The sequence below is a fragment of the Carassius carassius genome, chromosome 17 (assembly GCF_963082965.1).
Source record: "Carassius carassius chromosome 17, fCarCar2.1, whole genome shotgun sequence".
Classification (NCBI taxonomy): Eukaryota; Metazoa; Chordata; class Actinopteri; order Cypriniformes; family Cyprinidae; genus Carassius; species Carassius carassius.
Window position 1 is genome coordinate 22,922,408 of NC_081771.1, and position 19,924 is coordinate 22,942,331.

The window sequence follows — 19,924 nt, forward strand, 5'->3', positions numbered from 1 at the left end:
CATTTTAGCTCCTTTACAGTTTTTTCCTTCTGTATTTGGAAAGGGTGGATCACAGAATCAGTCATCTTGAAACAAGCTGGCATGGAGAATGTAGTTAAATAAAATACATTCACATTTGTCTCTGGTGATACAGTCAAAAAATATAAGCAATGTTTATAGAAGTTAGTTGAAGGGTTCATGTTTTAGTTATTGAATCATTGAAAATGGCCACAGTGAGTCCCATTTTGTTGTAAACCCAATGGTTCTTGATGTGTACCACACAACAGAGGATGACCCCCGACTCTCCTTTTTAACTAGTTTGTTGGGTACACATGGCTTAAAAAAAGTATACTATTGCATTGAAAAATAACATCTGGACTATATATGCTTAAACATGATGTCATGGGGATGGAATATTTCCAGTATCCAGGCTACATAAGGGTATTTCCTGCATGTATCAATTTTTAGCCTATGCCAAACTTAGTCATGCCCTCGTGTTTGATTTTTGTGAATTCATATGGACTTACTTGCTTTTTTTTGTGTGTTTTCTGTTATTCCAAAGCAACTGACAAGTGGTCAATGGATGTAAGAAAAATAGGCTATTGTCGTAACCATCGAGTGGAGAGATCCACCTATGGTAAGGGCATCCGTACCTGACCTCTGCAGAAGCATCCAATTGCACCAAGTCTGGCTAGACAGACAGAAGCGTGCAGCCAATGCCAGGTAAGGCCCCGCCCCCTTACCTAGGGGTATAATAATGGCTGCAGCGCTGCTACTCTCCAGTAAGTATATTCGCTTCTCGTGTGGCAAGCGGGGCAAAGCTGGTGGAGCTCTCCACTCTATGTGTTAGAGAACCGGGGTTACGACAGTAACCTATTGTTCTCTTTCATCATCTCGTGTTCGAGATCCACCTATGGGAGAGACATGGACAGCTCCCCGATTGCCCAATACACTCACAGTGAGGTTCTGAATAGGGGTGCACGATTTTGAGAAAAAAACCTAATTGCGGTTTTTCTGACAAATATTGCGATGCGATTTTCGATTTTTGCGTTCAATACTTTTAAGTGCATAAAACCTAAAATTATGAATAAAATATGTTGTTACTTTTACGACACAGAGGGTTAAATAAACTACATACATAGTTATTGAGGTAATGAGATTGTTTGATGCTTCGTGATTATTAAATACCTGAACCTAAAATACCAAAGAATAAGACATAATGGAAATGAACTTAACCACTTGGTCATTTATTTTTAAATTTAACAATCTTAAACACTGAAAAATAGAAAATGAATTCTTATTAGATTTAGATTTACAATTAGAAAAACAAAATAATTCTGTAGTCCACTGCCATTTACTGAACATGAAACTGTTATATTGCACAGTGCACACACATTTTAAAATAACTGAGACTGTATTCAGGGGAATCATTTCTTTTGCGATATAACGTGTTATAGCCGTCGTGATTTCAATGTGCCTTCTTGAGGACTTTTCATATGGCGTAACAGAAGCGAATGCAGTTTTAATGCTTGGTTGCTTACTTTTTCCATGGCTAGTCGTGGCTTCATCTTCATCCACATTTTTTGTGCATGCATCATATTGCTGTCGGTGGTGATTTTTAAGATGCTGGTATAGATTGGTAGTGTTTCCTCTGGATCTGGCCACGGCACGTCGACATATTTTATATTTAGCACTCTTTTGCTCCACGTCGTTCTTCGCGAATCCAAAATAAGAACAAACAGCTGAAGTATCACCCTTCTTGTTAACCAAGTGCTCCCCCGCTTCCTCTCCCGTCACTGAAGAAGTGCCTTCGGCCATTTCTGCGCAGTTACACAAGCTTTTTCTGGCACAATTCGAGGTAAACGTTGTGTGTTAGCTGCTTTTCTGCTGACAGAAAGCCGATGCACTGCATACAACCTTGTTTTTCCATTGCCATTTTTAATTGGCCAGCAAGCCAGGAACGTGAGATTCGACCATTTTGATTGGCTAATAGGTTTGTCACTCAAATGTCAGAGGCGGGGGAAAAAACCTCAGACTCCTGAGGTTAGGTTATTGCGGGAGTTAAAACCTCAATATCGATGCGATAAAGGTTAATCGTGCAGCCCTAGTCCTGAAAGCCAGAAAAGGACAGTCGCCCCAGGGAGGCGGTGCCTGACACGTCCCATACTCATGAATCTGCGATACTGATGCACAATCGTGACTGCTGTGCATATGCAGCACATGAAAAATGTTAGCATCACATACATGATAACCAATGTGCATATAAATACACCCAGAAAAGGAATGTAAAAACATGCTTCGTGACAGGGATGTGCTTGGCCAGCCGGCCCATTCACTCCTTCTTCATCACTTCCAACGGGGTTGCAGGGAAGGGCTAAGAAGACCCCACCCCTAAAACCGAATGTGCTACCGAGATACTGGTGACATCCAGCCGGTAATAACGCACAAAGGTATGAGGAGAAGCCCAACTGGCAGCGGAGCAGATGTCCTTTAGCGACACTCCCCTAAACAAAGCCCAAGAGGTAGCAATGCCCCTCGTGGAATGAGCTCTGATGTCCCCTGGTGGCTGCATTCCCTTTGATTCATAAGCCAAAGCTATAGCATTCACAAGCCAATGTGAGAGGCGTTGCTTAGAAATAGGATACCCTCCATGAGGGGGTGCCCATGAAATAAAGAGCTGGTCGCTCTTCCGGAAAACAATGGTCCTGTTCATATATGTCCGTAAAGCACAGACGGGACACAGAGCATTTAGCCTCTCATCCTCCGGGGAGGTGGAAAGGTGGAGGGTGAAAAGTGGACAGCTCCAACACCTCCGAAGTGAACCCAGGGAAGCACTTTGGCATGAAGGCCGGATTAGGCTTAAGGGAAACCATATCTCAACTAAGAGAGAATTTAGTGCACGAGGGATGAACTAAAAGTGCATGTAGCTCACTGACACATTTGGCTGATGCCAAGGCCAAGAGCAAAGCTGTCTTGAAGGACAGCAGCTTTAGGGAAATACTTCCAAGAGGTTCAAAAGGATATTGAGACAGAGCCTCTAACACCATGGAGAGGTCCCACTCAGGAACAGTTCTCCTGATGACTGGCAAGCGGTGATGGGCACCCTTCATAAATCTGCGGATTAGAGGATGCTGCCCGACTGTTGAGCCCTCAAAACCCACATGACAGGCCGAAATCAAGTAGACCTTAATTGTCGAAAAAGACCTGCCTTTTTCCAAGAGGTCTTGGAGGAAACACAAAATATCAGGAACTGAGCACTGATAAGATGTGAGACCATGCCCATCACACCACCCTTCGAACACTTGCCACTTACTGCCATACAAGAATCGCGTAGAAACGGCCCTGGCATTCTGTATAGTAGCAATCACACCCGTCGAAAGCCCCAGTGCGCTTAGGTTCATCCTCTCACGGGCCAAGCCCAAAGAGCCACCCTGTCCGGGTGTGGGTATTAAATCTCCCCGTTCGCTTGGGACAATAGGTCCGTGCGGGGGGGGGGGGGTGGCTGTGCCACGGCTCAGCATATAACAGGGATTATCTCTGCCAGACATGGTGCTTTGGGCCACCTGGGTGCTATCAGAATGAGAGACAGGCCCTGCTCTCTCACCCTGGCCAGTGTAGGAACCCATACCATGAGCTACCATATCCTTTACTTCAAGGCCCGTAAGGCTGTGTTTGAAGTCGAGCGGGTCGCCCCAATTGTGCCTCATGTGCTTAGCGCTCGCTGGAAGGATGGGGAAGAGTTGTTTCCTCGGACCGGGAGGAGGTCCCAACACTTTTCCTTTATAAATATCCCTCTCCTGGTCGGTGGCACTCTGTGGAGCCGGCCACTCAATGTTGAGAAGCGATAGGTTTAGAAAGCGACATACCGGAGAAGAAATCGAAAAAATCCGTGGCGGCAGCCGTGGGAGCAGGTGAAAACGACGAGAGCGCGGGCGGCTCTGAATGCAGAACACAGCAGAAGGCTGAGAAGACGACTCTGGCAGAGGCTGATCAATCGATATGTCCTCCTGAAGGTGAGCAGCACAATCCAACCAAACTGTGTCAATGCAGAGATCGCGAGAAGCGAATGTCAACTGGATAGTAGCAGCGCTGCAGCCTTTATTATCCCTTGGTAAGGGGGCGGGGCCTTACCTGGCATTGGCTGCGCTCTTCTGTCTGTCTAGCCAGACTTGGTGCAATTGGATGCTTCTGCAGAGGTCAGGTACGGATGCCCTTCCCATAGGTGGATCTCGAACACGAGATGATGAAAGAGAACCAATATTATGTTCCAGGTGAGATAGACTTTGTGCTGTCAAAGAAAGTGATCTTGAGTTAAAAAAAAAATAATAATAATAATTTTCACAAAATGTTACAAGCACAGTTTATTTTTTAAATTAAATATTATATGACATAAGTGTGGTATCTCCCCCCGCCCCTTGTCAGCTCATAACTTACATTTTACATTTGTGTGAGTGATCCAATGATACCAATTACTGTTATCAGTATCATGCACAATATTCTGCACATGTACTTGTTCTTCTTAAAACACATTGTTACCACAAACCGATACCACACGGTGTGTTTACAGTCTTTGTGTCTAGACAAAGAAACACAGACAACAGAACAAACATAGAGAAGAATGGAGATATCAGATTAAGGATGTCCATATCTAATTAATAGAATATTAAACAAATTAAATATTCATTCATCATGTATAGCTGCAGTGTGTGAGCTGATAAGTCAAGCAACACTGAATAGATGGGCAAGCAAAGACACAGACGCGTTCTTTTCCACACAGACATTGCTGAAAAGTTTGTAGTTTGGTCCGATATGTCAAATAACAAAGAAACTACTAACATTAACACTACAAACTTACTAACATTACTTGATGGTAAAGAGAAGGAGAGAGAAGTGTGTATTTCTGTTGAATTATTTTCAGTGCTGATTGCTCACTTAGCATACGTCATTTTAATTTAAACATTTATATGTAAGAAAAAACATTAGCTGTTATGTGATTTATGTATAAACAGTGGTTCTCTAAATTATTACAGGGAAATGTGAACAGCTCTATATGTGTGCTGTGCTATTAGGGCTGGGCGATATGGGCAAAAATTCATATCTGTATTTTATTTTATTTTTGGCCGATTTGCGATATACAGTATAAATATTTTTGTAATTCAATAATAAAAAAAAAATCAGTTTTTAATAATATATGTATTTCACTTAACCTCCCAATGTTTTCCAACAAAACAATAGGCCAACATATTAAAGGCTATGAAAACAAATAAAGTGAACATAAACATGTAAGCCTTGATATTAGGTGCAAAAAAAGGTTAAAATCACATTTCATTCTAACATCGTAACTAGGGCTGTAGCTATCGAATATTTTAGGAATCGAGTATTCTACCAAAAATTCCATCGATTAATCGAGTAATCGGATAAAATGTGTTTTTACTTAAAGTGCAATATTAATTATGCAAGAGAAAATAAAATGCATTTTTAAATGCATAAAATGCAATGCATGCTTCAAAAATAAACATTTAATTATTACCCATTGTTTCTCTGTCTGTACTTGTACTGTGAACAATGACAATATAGTTGACAGATGAATTAAGTGCATTTAAGTGCCATTCAGTTGGGGTTTAAAATAACGCATTTTCTGAGATGCACATTAAACATTAAACACATAAAACATTAATTTAATTTATCTTTTAATTATTAAAAATTAAGCAAACGTAACTTTTTGGTAAACAAAGGGGATTTACTATTAAAAATAAAACACGGAAAAATGTGTGATTAAACCTTAAAACAACTGGACTTTTATTTTGACGGGTTGACGTACCTTTACAGTTCTGTGTATGTGATGTGAAGCTAGTTTTACTCAAATCAAACGGTCAAATGCTCATGAAGTGACTGTCAGAGCAGTTCCGGAGATGTTGTTCATGTGTTCACGTCCTTATTTAGTGAGACAGCCGACGCTGAAATTACAGAGAGCGTCACGTGTACTTCAGTGTGTTAATAAAAGAAGTCGCGCTTCTACTCAAATTCATTAACAGAGACACGCAGAACATACAGGATTCATATTTAAATAGACAGTTCCGGCTTAATATTTACAGATATTAGTCCATATCGTGATTTGATGTAAGTGCAATGACCTATTTTTGATTAATTCAAAATTTGGCAAATTCCGTGCCATTCCGCGTTAAACTGTAAAATCCGTTTTTTTGACTGGATTCCGCGATTCCCTCCAGGTTTTCTGCATCGCGGAAATGGACACACGCCACGACGTTCTCTTTACGTTTGCCCGCGCCCTCAAATCAAAACACTGCTGACTCCTTGCAGTATGCGATTTCAGACTCAGCGCTTGTGTCTCCTTCCGCTTTGTGGGTGACGTAAACGCGTTGTCACATTAAAAAAATCATTGCGAAAGAACCTGACGTGAGATTTAAAATAAATTAAAAGAGACTTCGAGGCAGAGGAATTTGCCTCGATCATTTTTTGTAATCGAGTTACTCGAGGAATCGTTTCAGCCCTAATCGTAACACTGCAATTTAAAAACTAAAATAAGGCTTTTAAAGCGGAAGGTAAATTCACTAAACTTAAAATGGAAATAAATTAGAAATAAATGTTAGGCAATTTTGATTACCCCATTTCAGTCACTTTACAGTCAGTGCCATCTTAAAAATAGACTTACTTGTAGGTTTAAAATTCTACATTTCACGTTTATTGTCGAACTACAAATATTTCTGCGAAATGTATATTTTTGTCAGAATTTCTGCACTCCTATTTAATTGAGCTCTGTCTGTTTGTTGCGCATGGGCACTGTGGCACTCGTTCACTGAAATGAAATTTAGAGGAGAACCCCAAAGCAGAAGTCTTATTCACTTCTGAATTAATGAAAAATTCTTTTTAGTTTTCTTACCTTTACGGATGGAGAATATACCTGTGAAAAATAAGTTATGCATTCAGGAAGACGGCACATCTCAAACACATTAAACAGTGCGAGTAGCATTGTCTCTGTCAGCGGCACACACAGCCTTTCTCTCAGACCATACCACGGGTCGAGCCTTAAACTAATATGCAAAACGAAACAATAGCTGTGATGAGTGGGGTGGGGCCGAGAGCCGTGGGAACGGAGCGAGGCCAGTGGAGTGATTTGTAAATGAGTGACACATGCTCCACACACCGGTCTCGTGTCCCACAGAGAGATCGGAAGGATACAAACAAGAAGTGACGACAGTCAAGGACGAGAGAGGACCAGGCCTGGATTTTATTTTGTGTTTGGATTTATTTGTGCTCGACAGTCGTCCGCTAGGGGCATATGTTTAGAACAAATTGGAGTATGCACTTTCTCCGCATCAGTCTTGTGTCCTTCGCTATATTTTCATATGCGCTCGTATCAAACTACTGTATATCGATACAAACTCGATATAACGTCAACCCTATGAGCTATTACAGATAAAATATGAGTTTTACAATAAACAGTGAAAATAATACTTTTTTAACTGGCATAATTAAGTGTAAAAATAACTAAAGGGAACCTCTGTTTGCAAAACAAATTACACTGACTAATGATTAATTATATTTTTGTTTCTGTGCCCAATATTTAAAACAATTGCAAATGCAATAAAAATACAGGTGTTTGTATCAGAAAGTAACAAAAGGAAAAGCAATGGTGTTGTATTTTGAAAAAGTGGTGCATTGCTATTTTGTACTCTTAATGTTTTGTAGTATTAATGTTAAAAAGTCATGCAATTATTTTCATTTTGCATAAAATTTCGTCCTGACAGCAACCAAGCCTTTGTTAAATTTCACAGACGTAAGTTAATGAGTGCCAAACAAGAAAACTTATCTGCTCAGTAATTTGCTTTTTACAGTGTTGTCAGGGTCTTGAGACATTTTTTTCTTTCTGGTGAGCCAAAAATTAAAATGGTGCCACAAATTTTACTATTAGCTGTCATTTGTTACATTTGGAAAAAAAATAAAATGGCAAATGCTCAGGGTGTTACAAAACAGGGTAGCAGCACTAGAACTGCACTATCTTGGCTCAAAACAGCACAGAAGTTTGAATTCGATGCAGAATTGTCTGCTAGAAAAGCCAGATGTCTCTGATTTTCGAAATGGCACGCTGCATTCTTTGCAGCACTGACAGGGAAAATGGAATAACATCATGTCATGAATGATCCAGTTAGAAGGCTTTACAGTCCACAAGATGTAACCGTTATTTTGGTGTGTGTGTGTGTGTGTGTGTGTGTGTGTGTGTATTTACACCACATTCCTGCCAAAATAACATAACAAATATATATATATATATATATATATATATATATATATATATATATATATATATATATATATATATATATATATATATATATATTAGTGCTGTCAATCGATTAAAAACTTTAACTAGATTAATCACACATTTTTTCTGTGATTAATCGCAATTAAAAAAAAAGAAATGTTTTTGTAAGTTTTTAATATATTTTTTAATGTAATAATTTCACAGTTAATCAAATTAATGTAGAAACAACATAAAGACAGTATATTTTAAATACTTGTTTAAATGGCATCTTTTTATGAATGAAGGCCAGTATTACTGATATTAATACAGCTACTGATTTTTTTTTATTTTTTTACATTTATTATTAGGCTTCAAAAATATAACAGTTTTTAATTTAGGTAAACTTAAAACAATGCTAACATGAACCCATAATAAATGTCATGTTTACTCCTGCCCTTCCTGTCTTAACAGTTAGGAAATATACAGAAATTTAATAAAGTTATCAAAGTTATATGCAGTCTGCACTGCATAAACTATAAATTAAATAGTTAATACTTATTAAAACTACAAAAGTTATTTAGTCAAGAGCAGCGAGTCATTTTTTCTGTTCCCTTTGTTCTTTAACTTTACTGACAGGAAGCTTTATTGGCAGCTGTCCCTTTAAGAGCAGACAGACACGCGGATCTCACCGTTTATATACTGTCTATGGATCTCGCCTCATTCTCTCACAACTCTTTTTGTTCATTTTAGACTTTATATAAATCATTTAAGATTGCTCTTATGAGGATAATTGACAAAACTGGCACTTTGGGATGTTTATTGTTAGTACAAGCGCTTAAGAGAACTGGATTCTGGCGCCCTGTCTATGCATTGTGTGTGTGTGTACGTGTGTATGTGTCACATAAGGGCATTCACAGACAGCGCATTCTCTTTTGTCTTGCCGTGCTTGAAATGTTTAAAAGCATTTAAATGAATAAGAGCATGATCATAATGTAAAGCTATCCAACGGATGGCAGAAAATACGGATGCTGCGTTAATTGCGTTAAATATTTTGACACGTTAAACCAGACAAAAATTAATCGCATGCGATTAATATATATATATATATATACATACACACACACACAACAATTTTTTCTTTTCTCCTCTGCTCACTATAGAGAAAGTGAAAGAAACTGACGGAGCTTTCTAACACTACCCTGCGTGCCCGTCCGCTACGCTTAAATATGGACTAGTATATCTGTAAATATTAAGCCACAAAAAGGCTATTTATACATTAATCCTGCATGCTCTGCGTGTCTGTGTTAATGACACATGGTTACTAAACCGAGTTGTGCGTTACGCTCGCGTGGTTTCAGAGTCCGTCTTCTCACTAAATGAGGAGATAAATACATGAACATCATCTCCAAAACTGCTCTGAGAGTCACTGCATGTCATTTTACTGATTCATACGAGTTAAACTAGTTATCTCTGTGCCAGAAAGATTATTCAGTAGAATGTACATAGTACTACTAATACTGTTAGTACTACTACTACTAAAATTATTAAAACTCTTTTTTTAAGGAATAATCAGACAACATTTCTTCCATGTTTTATTGTTAATATTAAATCCTCTTTGTTTGCCAAAAAATTAAGTTTTATTAATTTTCAGTTATTTAAAGATAAATAAAATGAATGTATTATGCCTTCATTTGATAACCAGAAAATCTTAAATACACAACACAGCATTTCTGAGTTAAACAAATCATAAGGCTATTTTAAATATACATTTCATTTGAATAAATTCTGTTTTTATGCATAATGATTAGACATGCTAAACCACATAATTTGGTAACAATAAAACATATGGTGAGGGGAAAAAAAATACTTTTTACTTTTAATAAATTGATTTGAAATAAATAAATAAATAAATAAAATAATTATATTGAATGTTTTGTTAAAAAAATTAAAACATACATTTCTCCTATTTGTCAGTAAATGATTTGTTTTTTACTCTTTTATTTTATTTATTTATTTTTTATTCTGTAATGGATAATGTACAGACATCTAAAGACAGATAATGATTGTTTGTTGCGCAGCCTCTGGGTTAAAGCAATCAGACAAAATGGTCTTGATTGCTCTGAATTCTCAATGTTATGCATCTTTCAGTCTAAATCATTTAGAACCCATGGAAGCTATAGACCTTAAATCAGTGTGAATGCTATGTTAAATATTACACAAATGAAAACAAGACTATGAGGGATAGACTTGGTCTTTATAAAGGCATGCCACTACTTCGCCTCATATACTTAAGCTTTGTTGGGCATTATTCAACTGACTGGCTGTTCACATATGACAGTCATTGCCCAAATTCTTGTGCCATCAGAGTACTTAATTCAATAAGCTAATTGCTTCTTGACTCCAAGTATGCAGATGTGTGGTATGTATACAGTATTGCAGCATATACTTTGTATTTTAAGACAAATATTACATTTATTTAAATTTAGTTTTTTTTTAAATACACTTGGTTTTAATGTAACTTCACTGAAAGTTATATTGTAATATAGCATTGTTAGAAACTTGTGAGACTTTTCTCTTTTGTCAGTTGTCAGGCTGCTGTTCATACACATGTCTAAATTAGCCTACTACCCAAGATCATTATTGACCCAGGGAGAAAATTATGTGGATATCAACATGCAAAACCACAGCTCATGTGAAATACCATGCACCATTAACGTCTGAATAAATCATGACAAAAACATTTGATATCCACTGTATCTGTTTATATTTAAACCACAACCTTGAGTAGCAATATGAATATAACACATTTTTATTATGCACTTCTATTATTCATTATAAAAACTGCCTTGTGTATAATTTCAGTGTTTGTTGACAAGTTACTTTAATAATCTACCTACTGACATGGTTTTATTGTATAGTTGTTTAGTTTACAGTATTAGTTGAGAGATTTTATTTTTTGTATTTATTTATTTATTTATCACAGTACCCAGTCCTATTTGTTTTATTTAGTGTGCAAATAATTATGCTTATTTTCATTGCCTTTACAAACCAAATGATCACAGTATATTTAAGCTTATGTAATATTGCACGATGCATCCTTTGTGCTAAAGTTCGACTCAACACGAACTTTTTGCATTTTTTGTAAATACAAAGTTTGTATTTGCTGAGGAATATCAGCCTATGTAGCTTGCTTTACAATTGTTGATCTCAAAATCTAAACTCTTATAATTCAGGATGAGCAAAAGATGGATGTTCTGTGAGATTGGTATTATTAGGTCGGGTTCGCACCATTTTTTGTTCTGTGTGTGCAGAAAATAATTCTATATTCACTTCTACAGCACTGCTTTTTAGTAAATTGAGGGTGACATGAATCATCTTTTGCATTATCTGCTGTTTCTGTAACTCAGCCAGCTCAATTTAAATTACAATATTAGTTAGTTAATATAAGTTAAAGTCAGGGACTATTTTCAGGCACTGTGTAATTGAGTCATTGAGTCATTTTTGAGCGAGATGCTAACGGTATATTCAGATTCAATGATCTATGCTAATCCAAGCTAAAAGTGCTATCATCAAACCTGGAGATCGACTGAATGGATTCATAATGGTAAAATTCAATTGTTTAACTATAGGGGAGTTGGAAAATGAGCATATTTTATTTTATTTTATTTTTTTAAAGTGGAGTGTTCCTTTAAGGTTGGGTTTACACATGATATATACTTAATCCTCTCTCCCTCTCTTTTGTGTGGTCTATGGTTTCAGGACTCCTGATGTGCGTGGTGTGGTATAGCAGCGCCCCATCTGAGGAGTGCTTCGCTGCTGCCATTAGGAGCCCTTGATTCTCCTCTTCCCTCCCCTCTCCCTCCCCTAACCCCCTTCCCGCCCCCACCCCCACCCCCACCCCCTTCCCTGCGTTGCTGCACTTGACGTCATGAGCATAGTAATCACACTGGGAGTTACCACACCCGAGACACCTTACACCGATATGGCCGCTGGATCAGAGTAAGTTTCTGTTCTGAGCCCTTCCTTCAACATGGTGCCTTTATAGGTTCCTGGTTGGTGCCTATTCTCAACCCAAAACATTGGTTTCCACAGCAGAAAATTAGTTTTAGTGTATTTTGGACTATTGTCACATAACACACTACAATAAAACCTGTCATGTCAAGTCTTTTGCGACGTGCAGAGTCAGTTTGAAACAGGCTTTAATCCACCCAGCTGAGCACTGGCCAAGAATGAGGTCTGGCACCAGAACATGCATTTATTCAGTGGATGGGGGTAAATGAGAGTTGTTTATTTAGTGCATTTTTTTTCTCCATGGTTAAGAGTATCCGTTACAGAGAAATAAGGCAAAGGCAAATTTATTAGTTTAGACTGAGAAAAATAGACCTAATCATTTTGTTTTGCATGAATATACTGAATTAAAAATGGCCAATCAATCAATCAGTGCTACAAATTCACAGATGGCATGTCAAAAACTGTTTTTTTTACTGTTAATGCATAAATTCTTTTTCACCCCATTCTTTCTGTTAAAAGGTTCCACAAGCTTTCGATCTTTTTCCATCTTCTACTCACCCTCGAAGCATCCTTGGTGTATGTGACTTTCTTCTTTCAGAATAATCCAATAGTAGTTATGTAAAATTTTGTCCTTGCCCTTCCAAGCCTTTCAATGGGGGTAAGCAGGTGTTTGTTGTAAACCGTTCAGAAGACGTGAAATTAAGTGCGTGCATCTGTAATAAAACACTGCTCCGGGGGGTGAATAAAGGGCCCCTGTAGTGAATCCATGCATTTTTGTAAGAAAATATCCAAATTTCAAACATAATAAACATTTTTTTTTCTCACTTCTGCTGACTTGGGAAACCGGAAGACGTTCAGGCAGATGTTGTTGTTCGGCAGCACTGCGTGGTTTGTGACGAGCGCGGAGCGAGAACAAAACAAAACGCTGGTCACGAATTAGAAGCACAAAACGAGGATTTGTAAAGAAAAACGTCGGAGGATTTAAAAATAAGCCAAGAAGGTTTATCACAATGCCGGCATGACATCATGATGTCTATCAGCCATCGGCAATGGACGATTGCATCGTCTATTGGTCCAACCCTAGTATGTAACACTAGGCTGTTTCTGGAACATGTTCAGAAGATGGGTCTATCTATAAATGAGACAATAAGTGCCTGTTTCCATGCCATATTAATTGGGATACCATACAATTTTCTTACTGTGTCTCGCAGCTTCTTGCTCAAGTTATAAGGATAATGAGTATGCCTTTTCAGTGATTCTGCATGGCCTGCTCCACCTCAAGCTGCTGCAGGCAGCACTTGCTTGTATTCTTTTATTTTTCAAGCAAATGCGGGAGCGTGGAAATGCAAGATCATGTTTGGTGAACTCTGCCCTGCGAAATCATATCACATGAAGACATTTGACCAAGAGAAAATTGATATGTCACAGGGTGCTCTCTTAACTGATTTAAAAGAATGCAAAGGAGTAGGGTTGAATTTGTACATTGATAGTTGCAATAGTTGGAATTTCTGACATCCAGTGTCAGGCAATCAGGTAGCAGCAGCTTCTTACAGAAATCAGTTTCAAACTGGAGAATGGATGTTTCACTCATGCAGTGAGGCAGATGTGGATTTTCGCATCCGATGTGACTACTCAGTGTTGTTTGTGGTTTGCGATGGCAAAGGAGTCTAGCCAGCTGAGGCAGAATTTACTGTCTCTTGAATGACTTAACTTCCTACTCTGCTAACCCCTGTCACACTTTTAAATTTAGTCTTTTATTAAATTACATAGTATCTTTCTGCACAAGCACAGAGATCTCTGTGGCACCTTGATGGACTGATGATCCATAGTAACCTCTCTTCCTCAGTCTTTTACTGGGTAATATGTGTTAACTTCACCACAGAAATTTAAATGGATGGCTGTGTTTTTTTCCGCCAACAACCTGAGTTTCACCCTTGGGTCCAGACTTATTCTAGTACAGTGTTCCTGGAGCTCCCGCCAATTGACCCAGTTTAAATTTGAAAGCCACTGTTCTAGTGGATTGTGAACCTGCTGTTGTTCAAACCATTACTAGCACTAGAGCTACCTTACATGATAACGCTATGCTTCAGGTTGGAATTTGTTCTCTAGATGCAACCAGTCTCCGACGGATCAGATGTTTTTTACAGTGTGTTTAAAGGTTCTCCCATGTCAAAACAGAGGCTGTTTATTGGATTGTGGAAGTTATCACTCTAGCCTACTGAAAGGGCCCAGTGGCACATAGCCTGGTGTAGTCACTTGTTATTCCACTAGAGCTGCCTCCTCATCTTAGGTTACTTTTACAAGGAGTTTCCTTAGTGGAATGTGCATATTGCATCAATTTAGTTTTTGTGTTTCAGCATGTGAGCTCTGCTCTTCTGTGAATTCCAGATGATCATCATAGTTCTCTGTCACTCTGAATTTTCAGAGGTTATTTTGTGTCCTTTTTTGTTGATATGTTCTCTGTCTATCTTATCTGACTGGCTCTGTGATGATCCACTACTGTTTAGCACTGCTTCTGGCGGTCATCTGGAGTTTACAGAACCACATCTACATACATAACTAGCATTTTATTTGCAAGCTTCTCAAATATCTATCTTTCTCTCAGTCCTGAGTCAGTTGAAGCGAGCCCAGCAGTAAATGAGAAAAATTACTCGAGTCGCAGCTGTGGGAACACACGGAGTCATGGATATGGGGGTCTTCCCTATGCTGTAAGTTGTTTTATTTTTATTCACATTTTAGTCAGTGTGCAGCCTAATAGCATCTCAATAATGGATGGTGCTGAATCATATTAAATAAACGTATGCATTCCGATATATTTGTAATTGCAGTTCCACTATCCTTTGTGCATAGTGTAAAATTGAAGTGAATTTATCATGAACTAAACCAAGTTTATTTTAACACCCAAAACCACAAAGTCAAAACCTGACTTGAACAGAACTGCAAATCAACCTGGACATGTTACATTTGCATTTAATCATTTAGTAGATGCTATTATCCAATGCAACTTTAAAATGAGGAACTTCATAAGCAATTTGTCTTATGTAGTACTGTTCCTCATTTTTTAAACAATGTTTACTTAAATTAAGTTCATTTAGAATTATGCTTGTAGTGTAATTGAGATACTTTAGCCAAAACATTCTTAGCTACATTAAATACTGTTTACTTATGAATGCCACGTTTTTTAGTTTTTCATTCCCACCTCTTCTTTCTTCCTGCCCCTTTTCCCCGCTCCCCACCTTTCATTCTCTTCCCCCTCTCTCTTTCCTTTTCCCTTTTGTTGTGCCTGAACACCGTTGTTTGAAGATGCAACAGTCTTCCGTTGTGTGTTGTCAGGATCATAACTATGGAGCTCCACCCCCTCCCACCCCTCCTGCCTCCCCACTCTCCCAGACCGTTTTCTCCCATTCGGAACGCAATGGCACTCTGGGACGATCGCGACCCTGTTTTCCCACCAATGAACCAGACAACTCTGCTGACAGTGAGAGCTCATCGGAGGAGGAGGAGGTGGTGGAAGGTGCAATTCCACCTTCTTGGTGTCAATGCCGTCTAATGCAAGATGGCTTCCTCATTAAGTGTGAGAGCTGCAGGTGGGTGATTTTTTTTCTGAAATAATCTCATTTCAGATTGTGCTGTGCTTTAGTTGTATCTAAATCACAAATAGTTTTTAATCAAAACTATTCATCCTAAGAATGACACCATTTCATCACTCTCTGAGAACAGTTTGCATACCTGAAAAAAAGTGAAATACACTCTGGTGATTTATATGCTTTAATCCCTTTAATGCTTTAATATCAGAAAATACTGCTATCATTTGATTTAATGCCAAATACAGTCCTTTGCCGAAATAAAACCAATGATTACAGGAAATATCAACATGTTTCCCCAAGCTTATATCTTATTGGCTGGTATAGTTTTTATTTTTCACCTCTCAAACAAATAAATGGCCAAGGAAAAACAGAGGCAGTGGTTCACCTTAAAAAAGAAACAGTAGCTTTATTCCGAGTTATGGCAATTAGTTATTGCTGTAATGGATAGAAAATGTGTACTGAAGGAGAGTTCTTGTTGCAGGGGTCTGGAGAAGAAAGGGCTGGATGGGCAGCGCAGAAAAGCAGAGAATGTTTCAGGTAAAATTATGTTGACTCGGTTCAGTTTTATGCTTATAGGTAACCTGTGGCATAAACTTTCATGTTGGCTTGACAAAGCCTTGTCTCAAAGTTTAAAACAGTTTTAAAGGTGAAAGATCTTTTTTTATTTATTTAATATAATTAGCTATCTTTCCATCCACCTATTTTTATGCACATTTTGGGATATTGCATTAAAAAAAATGCATAAATGATGCGCATAAATTCTAAAAATGCACATGAAAAATTTATGCGCTCAACTTAGTATAAATTTCTTATCCGGTAAGAAAACATACGCATAAACTATGATGAAATTCACTTTTACAGAAAAAATTACTTTATGTGCATCAAAAAAGACGTGACCCTTGTGATGGGACAGCATAAAACTGGACCAACCAATGGACCGATCTCATTGCACAGCATCTGGAATGCTAGTTTTGGCATTCCAATATGCTTGAGCAAAGTCTGGTCAAAGTGCTTTGTTATAATTGACTCTAAGAACTGCGTTCCCAAACAACAGACACTGAAAATATGATAATATGGCCGCATACCATCAGCGCACTTTGAAGCTCGTATTTTATTGTATACACAAATTATTATATACAGTGCCTACTCTTACTGCAGCAAATGTAGTTTTTCTTTGTGATATTTAGCGCAAGTTATTCATGAAAAGTGATAATTTTGTTCTCTTTAACTCCCTAGATGTAAATGGTGCTTTATTTACAGATGTTTTATGTAATATTCAAATTTTGTGTAGAAGTTTAATTCATAACTTTGGATGGAAGCATAGTTATTTAAGTGCTGTTTGGGCTTCCTAAGAATGGAGCACCGACTGAACCCATTGGAGAACCAAAATAATATGGATGGATAGACTTATCAACCATACATAATCCAGATAAAATCTGCCCATTACTACTCAACACTGGCTGATTTCATGTGTTATTTTTCTTCCCAGTAATACCTGTATTACATTTGTTGTATATTCTGACAGTTTTAAAAAGAGAAATTAAGTTTAAAAGAGTTTTTCTGTTTTTTTTTTTTTTTTTTTCTAAATGTATCACAGTTTGAGAGAAATTATGCGTTTCATTCAATCTTACCAGTGTCCGTGTTCTCACATCTGCTGATGGGTTAATCATGCTGGGCTTTGAGCTTGATTTATATCTGCATTTACAGTTGGCGAGAGCAGCGCTACAGAGAGTGGAGATGAGGACATGTCAGCTTCTGCTGTGTCGTACACCGCCACTCAACACACACCCACTAGCATCACCCTCACTGTCAAAAGAGTCAAACATAACAAAGTCAAGAAGAGAAAGAAGAGCACAGAGAAAGCACGCACTACTCCTAAAGCCAAGAAGGTTAAGGTATAACAACACATACATTCACAATCCTGTTCATATGACAAAGACAACAAATGTGAAAAGCCTGAATTTTAACTGAATTTTCACTTGTGTTGAAGCTTTGGCATGTGTTCATGTCACTCGGTCTCACCAATTTCCCATCATCTCTGTATTATATTATAATAAAAGATATTGTCATTACAGGCTTACAGAGAGGGTTCCAGAAAATCAATGAGAATGAAGGTATGGACATAAAAATGTCACATTATCTAATAATAATAATAAAAAAAAGATGATCTACCCCTTCATCTTAGGAAATAAGCTTTAGTACTATTCATTACCAAAGATGACAATCAACCACATGAATATTTAAACACACACACCCTCTGATTGTTGCAGAATTCTGCGTCTGAGGCTAGTGTTCTGGATGAGAATACAACAGAAGGATGGGAGACTCGAATTCAGCAGTGGACGGATCAGTATGAAGAAGCTCTGTCTAACCAGTACAGTGCTGACGTGCAGAACCTCCTCAAACACTACTGTGCCAATGGCAACTCGTCCCCCACCCCATCTACTGTCGCCATGGACACCATTAACAGAACAGAACTAGCTTACAACAACACTGTGTTGGGCTCACAAATGCAGGTATAGATGGGTTTCACAGGTCCTCAAAGTCTTAAGGTGTTAAATTTACTTTAAGACTGCATCTTGTTTTAAATATCATAGATTGTTTTTCTTAAACGCAATGAAAATGTTTAATTATTGTGTTGGGGAGGGGGGTACGCCAGTGAAAATGATTCTGAACAAAGCCAAAGTATGAGCAACACCGCATTAGTGGTGTTTTGTTCCTATATGGATCCGTAATCAGTCAGTGATTTACTTTTAAAGACAGGTTGTCACCACCTAGTGGTGTAAAAATGTAATTTGCAGAAAAGGTCTGTGAAACATGACCACCACTAACTAGGGTGGCCATATGCGCCGTTCATACGGGACAGGTCCCAGCCAGGATTTTAATAATGCCTAAAATATCCAGGTTTTGGCTATTTGCACTGTGCAGGTTGATCGTTGTGTAACATTCATGAGAGCTATAAAGAGCAGAGCAGACGGCTCCTTATGGTTTGGAAACGCTTTCACGTGTTTGTTTGTTCAATTGACTTGAAGCATTGTGGCGCACTTAACTTTTTTTTTTCTTTTTTTTTGTGCGTAGCGACGCTATTTGTTTGGCCAGTGTAGTTGTTTTTTTTTTTTTTTTTTGCTGTTTTAGGCTGTAAGGATATTTGAAATAACTGTTTCGTTTGGCGAAGTTATATGGACATGTAGCCGTATCACCCTGTAGCCCAAAACTGGTTGTCCACTGAAGCTAAGCAGGGTTGAGCCTGGTCAGTACCTGGATGGGAGACCTCCTGAGAAAACTAGGTTGCTGCTGGAAGAGGTGTTTCTGAGGCCACCAAGGGGTGCTTACCCAGTATAGTGACAGGTACACTATACTGTAAAAAGCACTGTCCTTTTGATGAGATGTTAAAACCAAGGTCCTGACTCTCTGTGGTCATTAAAGGATTTCCTTCGAAAAAGAGTAGAGGTATAACCCCGGCATCTTGGCCTAACCATCCCCATATCTGCTGGTTGGCTTCATCATTCTGTCTCCTCTCCACCAATAAAGCTGGTGTGCGGTGGGCATTCTGGCGCAACATCATGGCTGCTGTCGCATTATCCATGTGGATGCTGCACATTGGTATACCCCCCTTTCATGTAAAAACACTTTGAGTACCCAGAAAAGTGCTATATAAATGTAACAATTTATTATTATAATTATTATTATATAAGTAATGTGGTCAAGACCTGCCTGGAAATACGTTTGCCATGCGTTTCCCTGAAAAATATTGCACACCTTGCAATATTTTATTCGTCAGCCAATCAGATTCAAGCATTCAACAACCCCCTAGTATAAAATTAAATATTAATCTTCCATTAACTCATATAGTCAGTAGTGTAAAAACTGTCACTGGAAAACATGGCTTGTGTATTTTAAACTTGCAAATAACACTGTTTTACTGATCAGCAAGAGTTAAGGCCACAAACATGTGTGGCCGCCTGTTACTCTGTGATGATCTATGAAAAAAATCTGTGATCATTTGTTTATATCTATTTTTTGTATGTATTCACAGTATTTATTTTATTGACTTTAAAAATATGAAGTAGTGTGCTTTTTTATT

At 38.1% G+C, this 19,924-nt stretch overlaps 1 protein-coding gene across 5 annotated transcripts in view; it reads left to right on the forward strand.

Annotated features, from left to right (window-relative positions):
- LOC132161329 (histone-lysine N-methyltransferase SETD5-like) overlaps positions 1 to 19,924 on the forward strand; it is a 33,741-nt gene that overhangs the window by 3,505 nt on the left and 10,312 nt on the right. For 2 of the 5 annotated variants that reach the window (XM_059571295.1, XM_059571296.1), the window contains exons 2-8: positions 12,002 to 12,241; positions 14,859 to 14,961; positions 15,557 to 15,840; positions 16,322 to 16,377; positions 17,548 to 17,735; positions 17,916 to 17,954; positions 18,111 to 18,356. In XM_059571295.1, the coding sequence (XP_059427278.1) occupies positions 12,171 to 12,241; positions 14,859 to 14,961; positions 15,557 to 15,840; positions 16,322 to 16,377; positions 17,548 to 17,735; positions 17,916 to 17,954; positions 18,111 to 18,356 (987 nt within the window). In that variant the 5' untranslated portion in view covers positions 12,002 to 12,170. The remainder of the gene's footprint in view (positions 1 to 12,001; positions 12,242 to 14,858; positions 14,962 to 15,556; positions 15,841 to 16,321; positions 16,378 to 17,547; positions 17,736 to 17,915; positions 17,955 to 18,110; positions 18,357 to 19,924) is intronic. The other 3 variants (XM_059571297.1, XM_059571298.1, XM_059571299.1) reach the window with 3 other exon arrangements.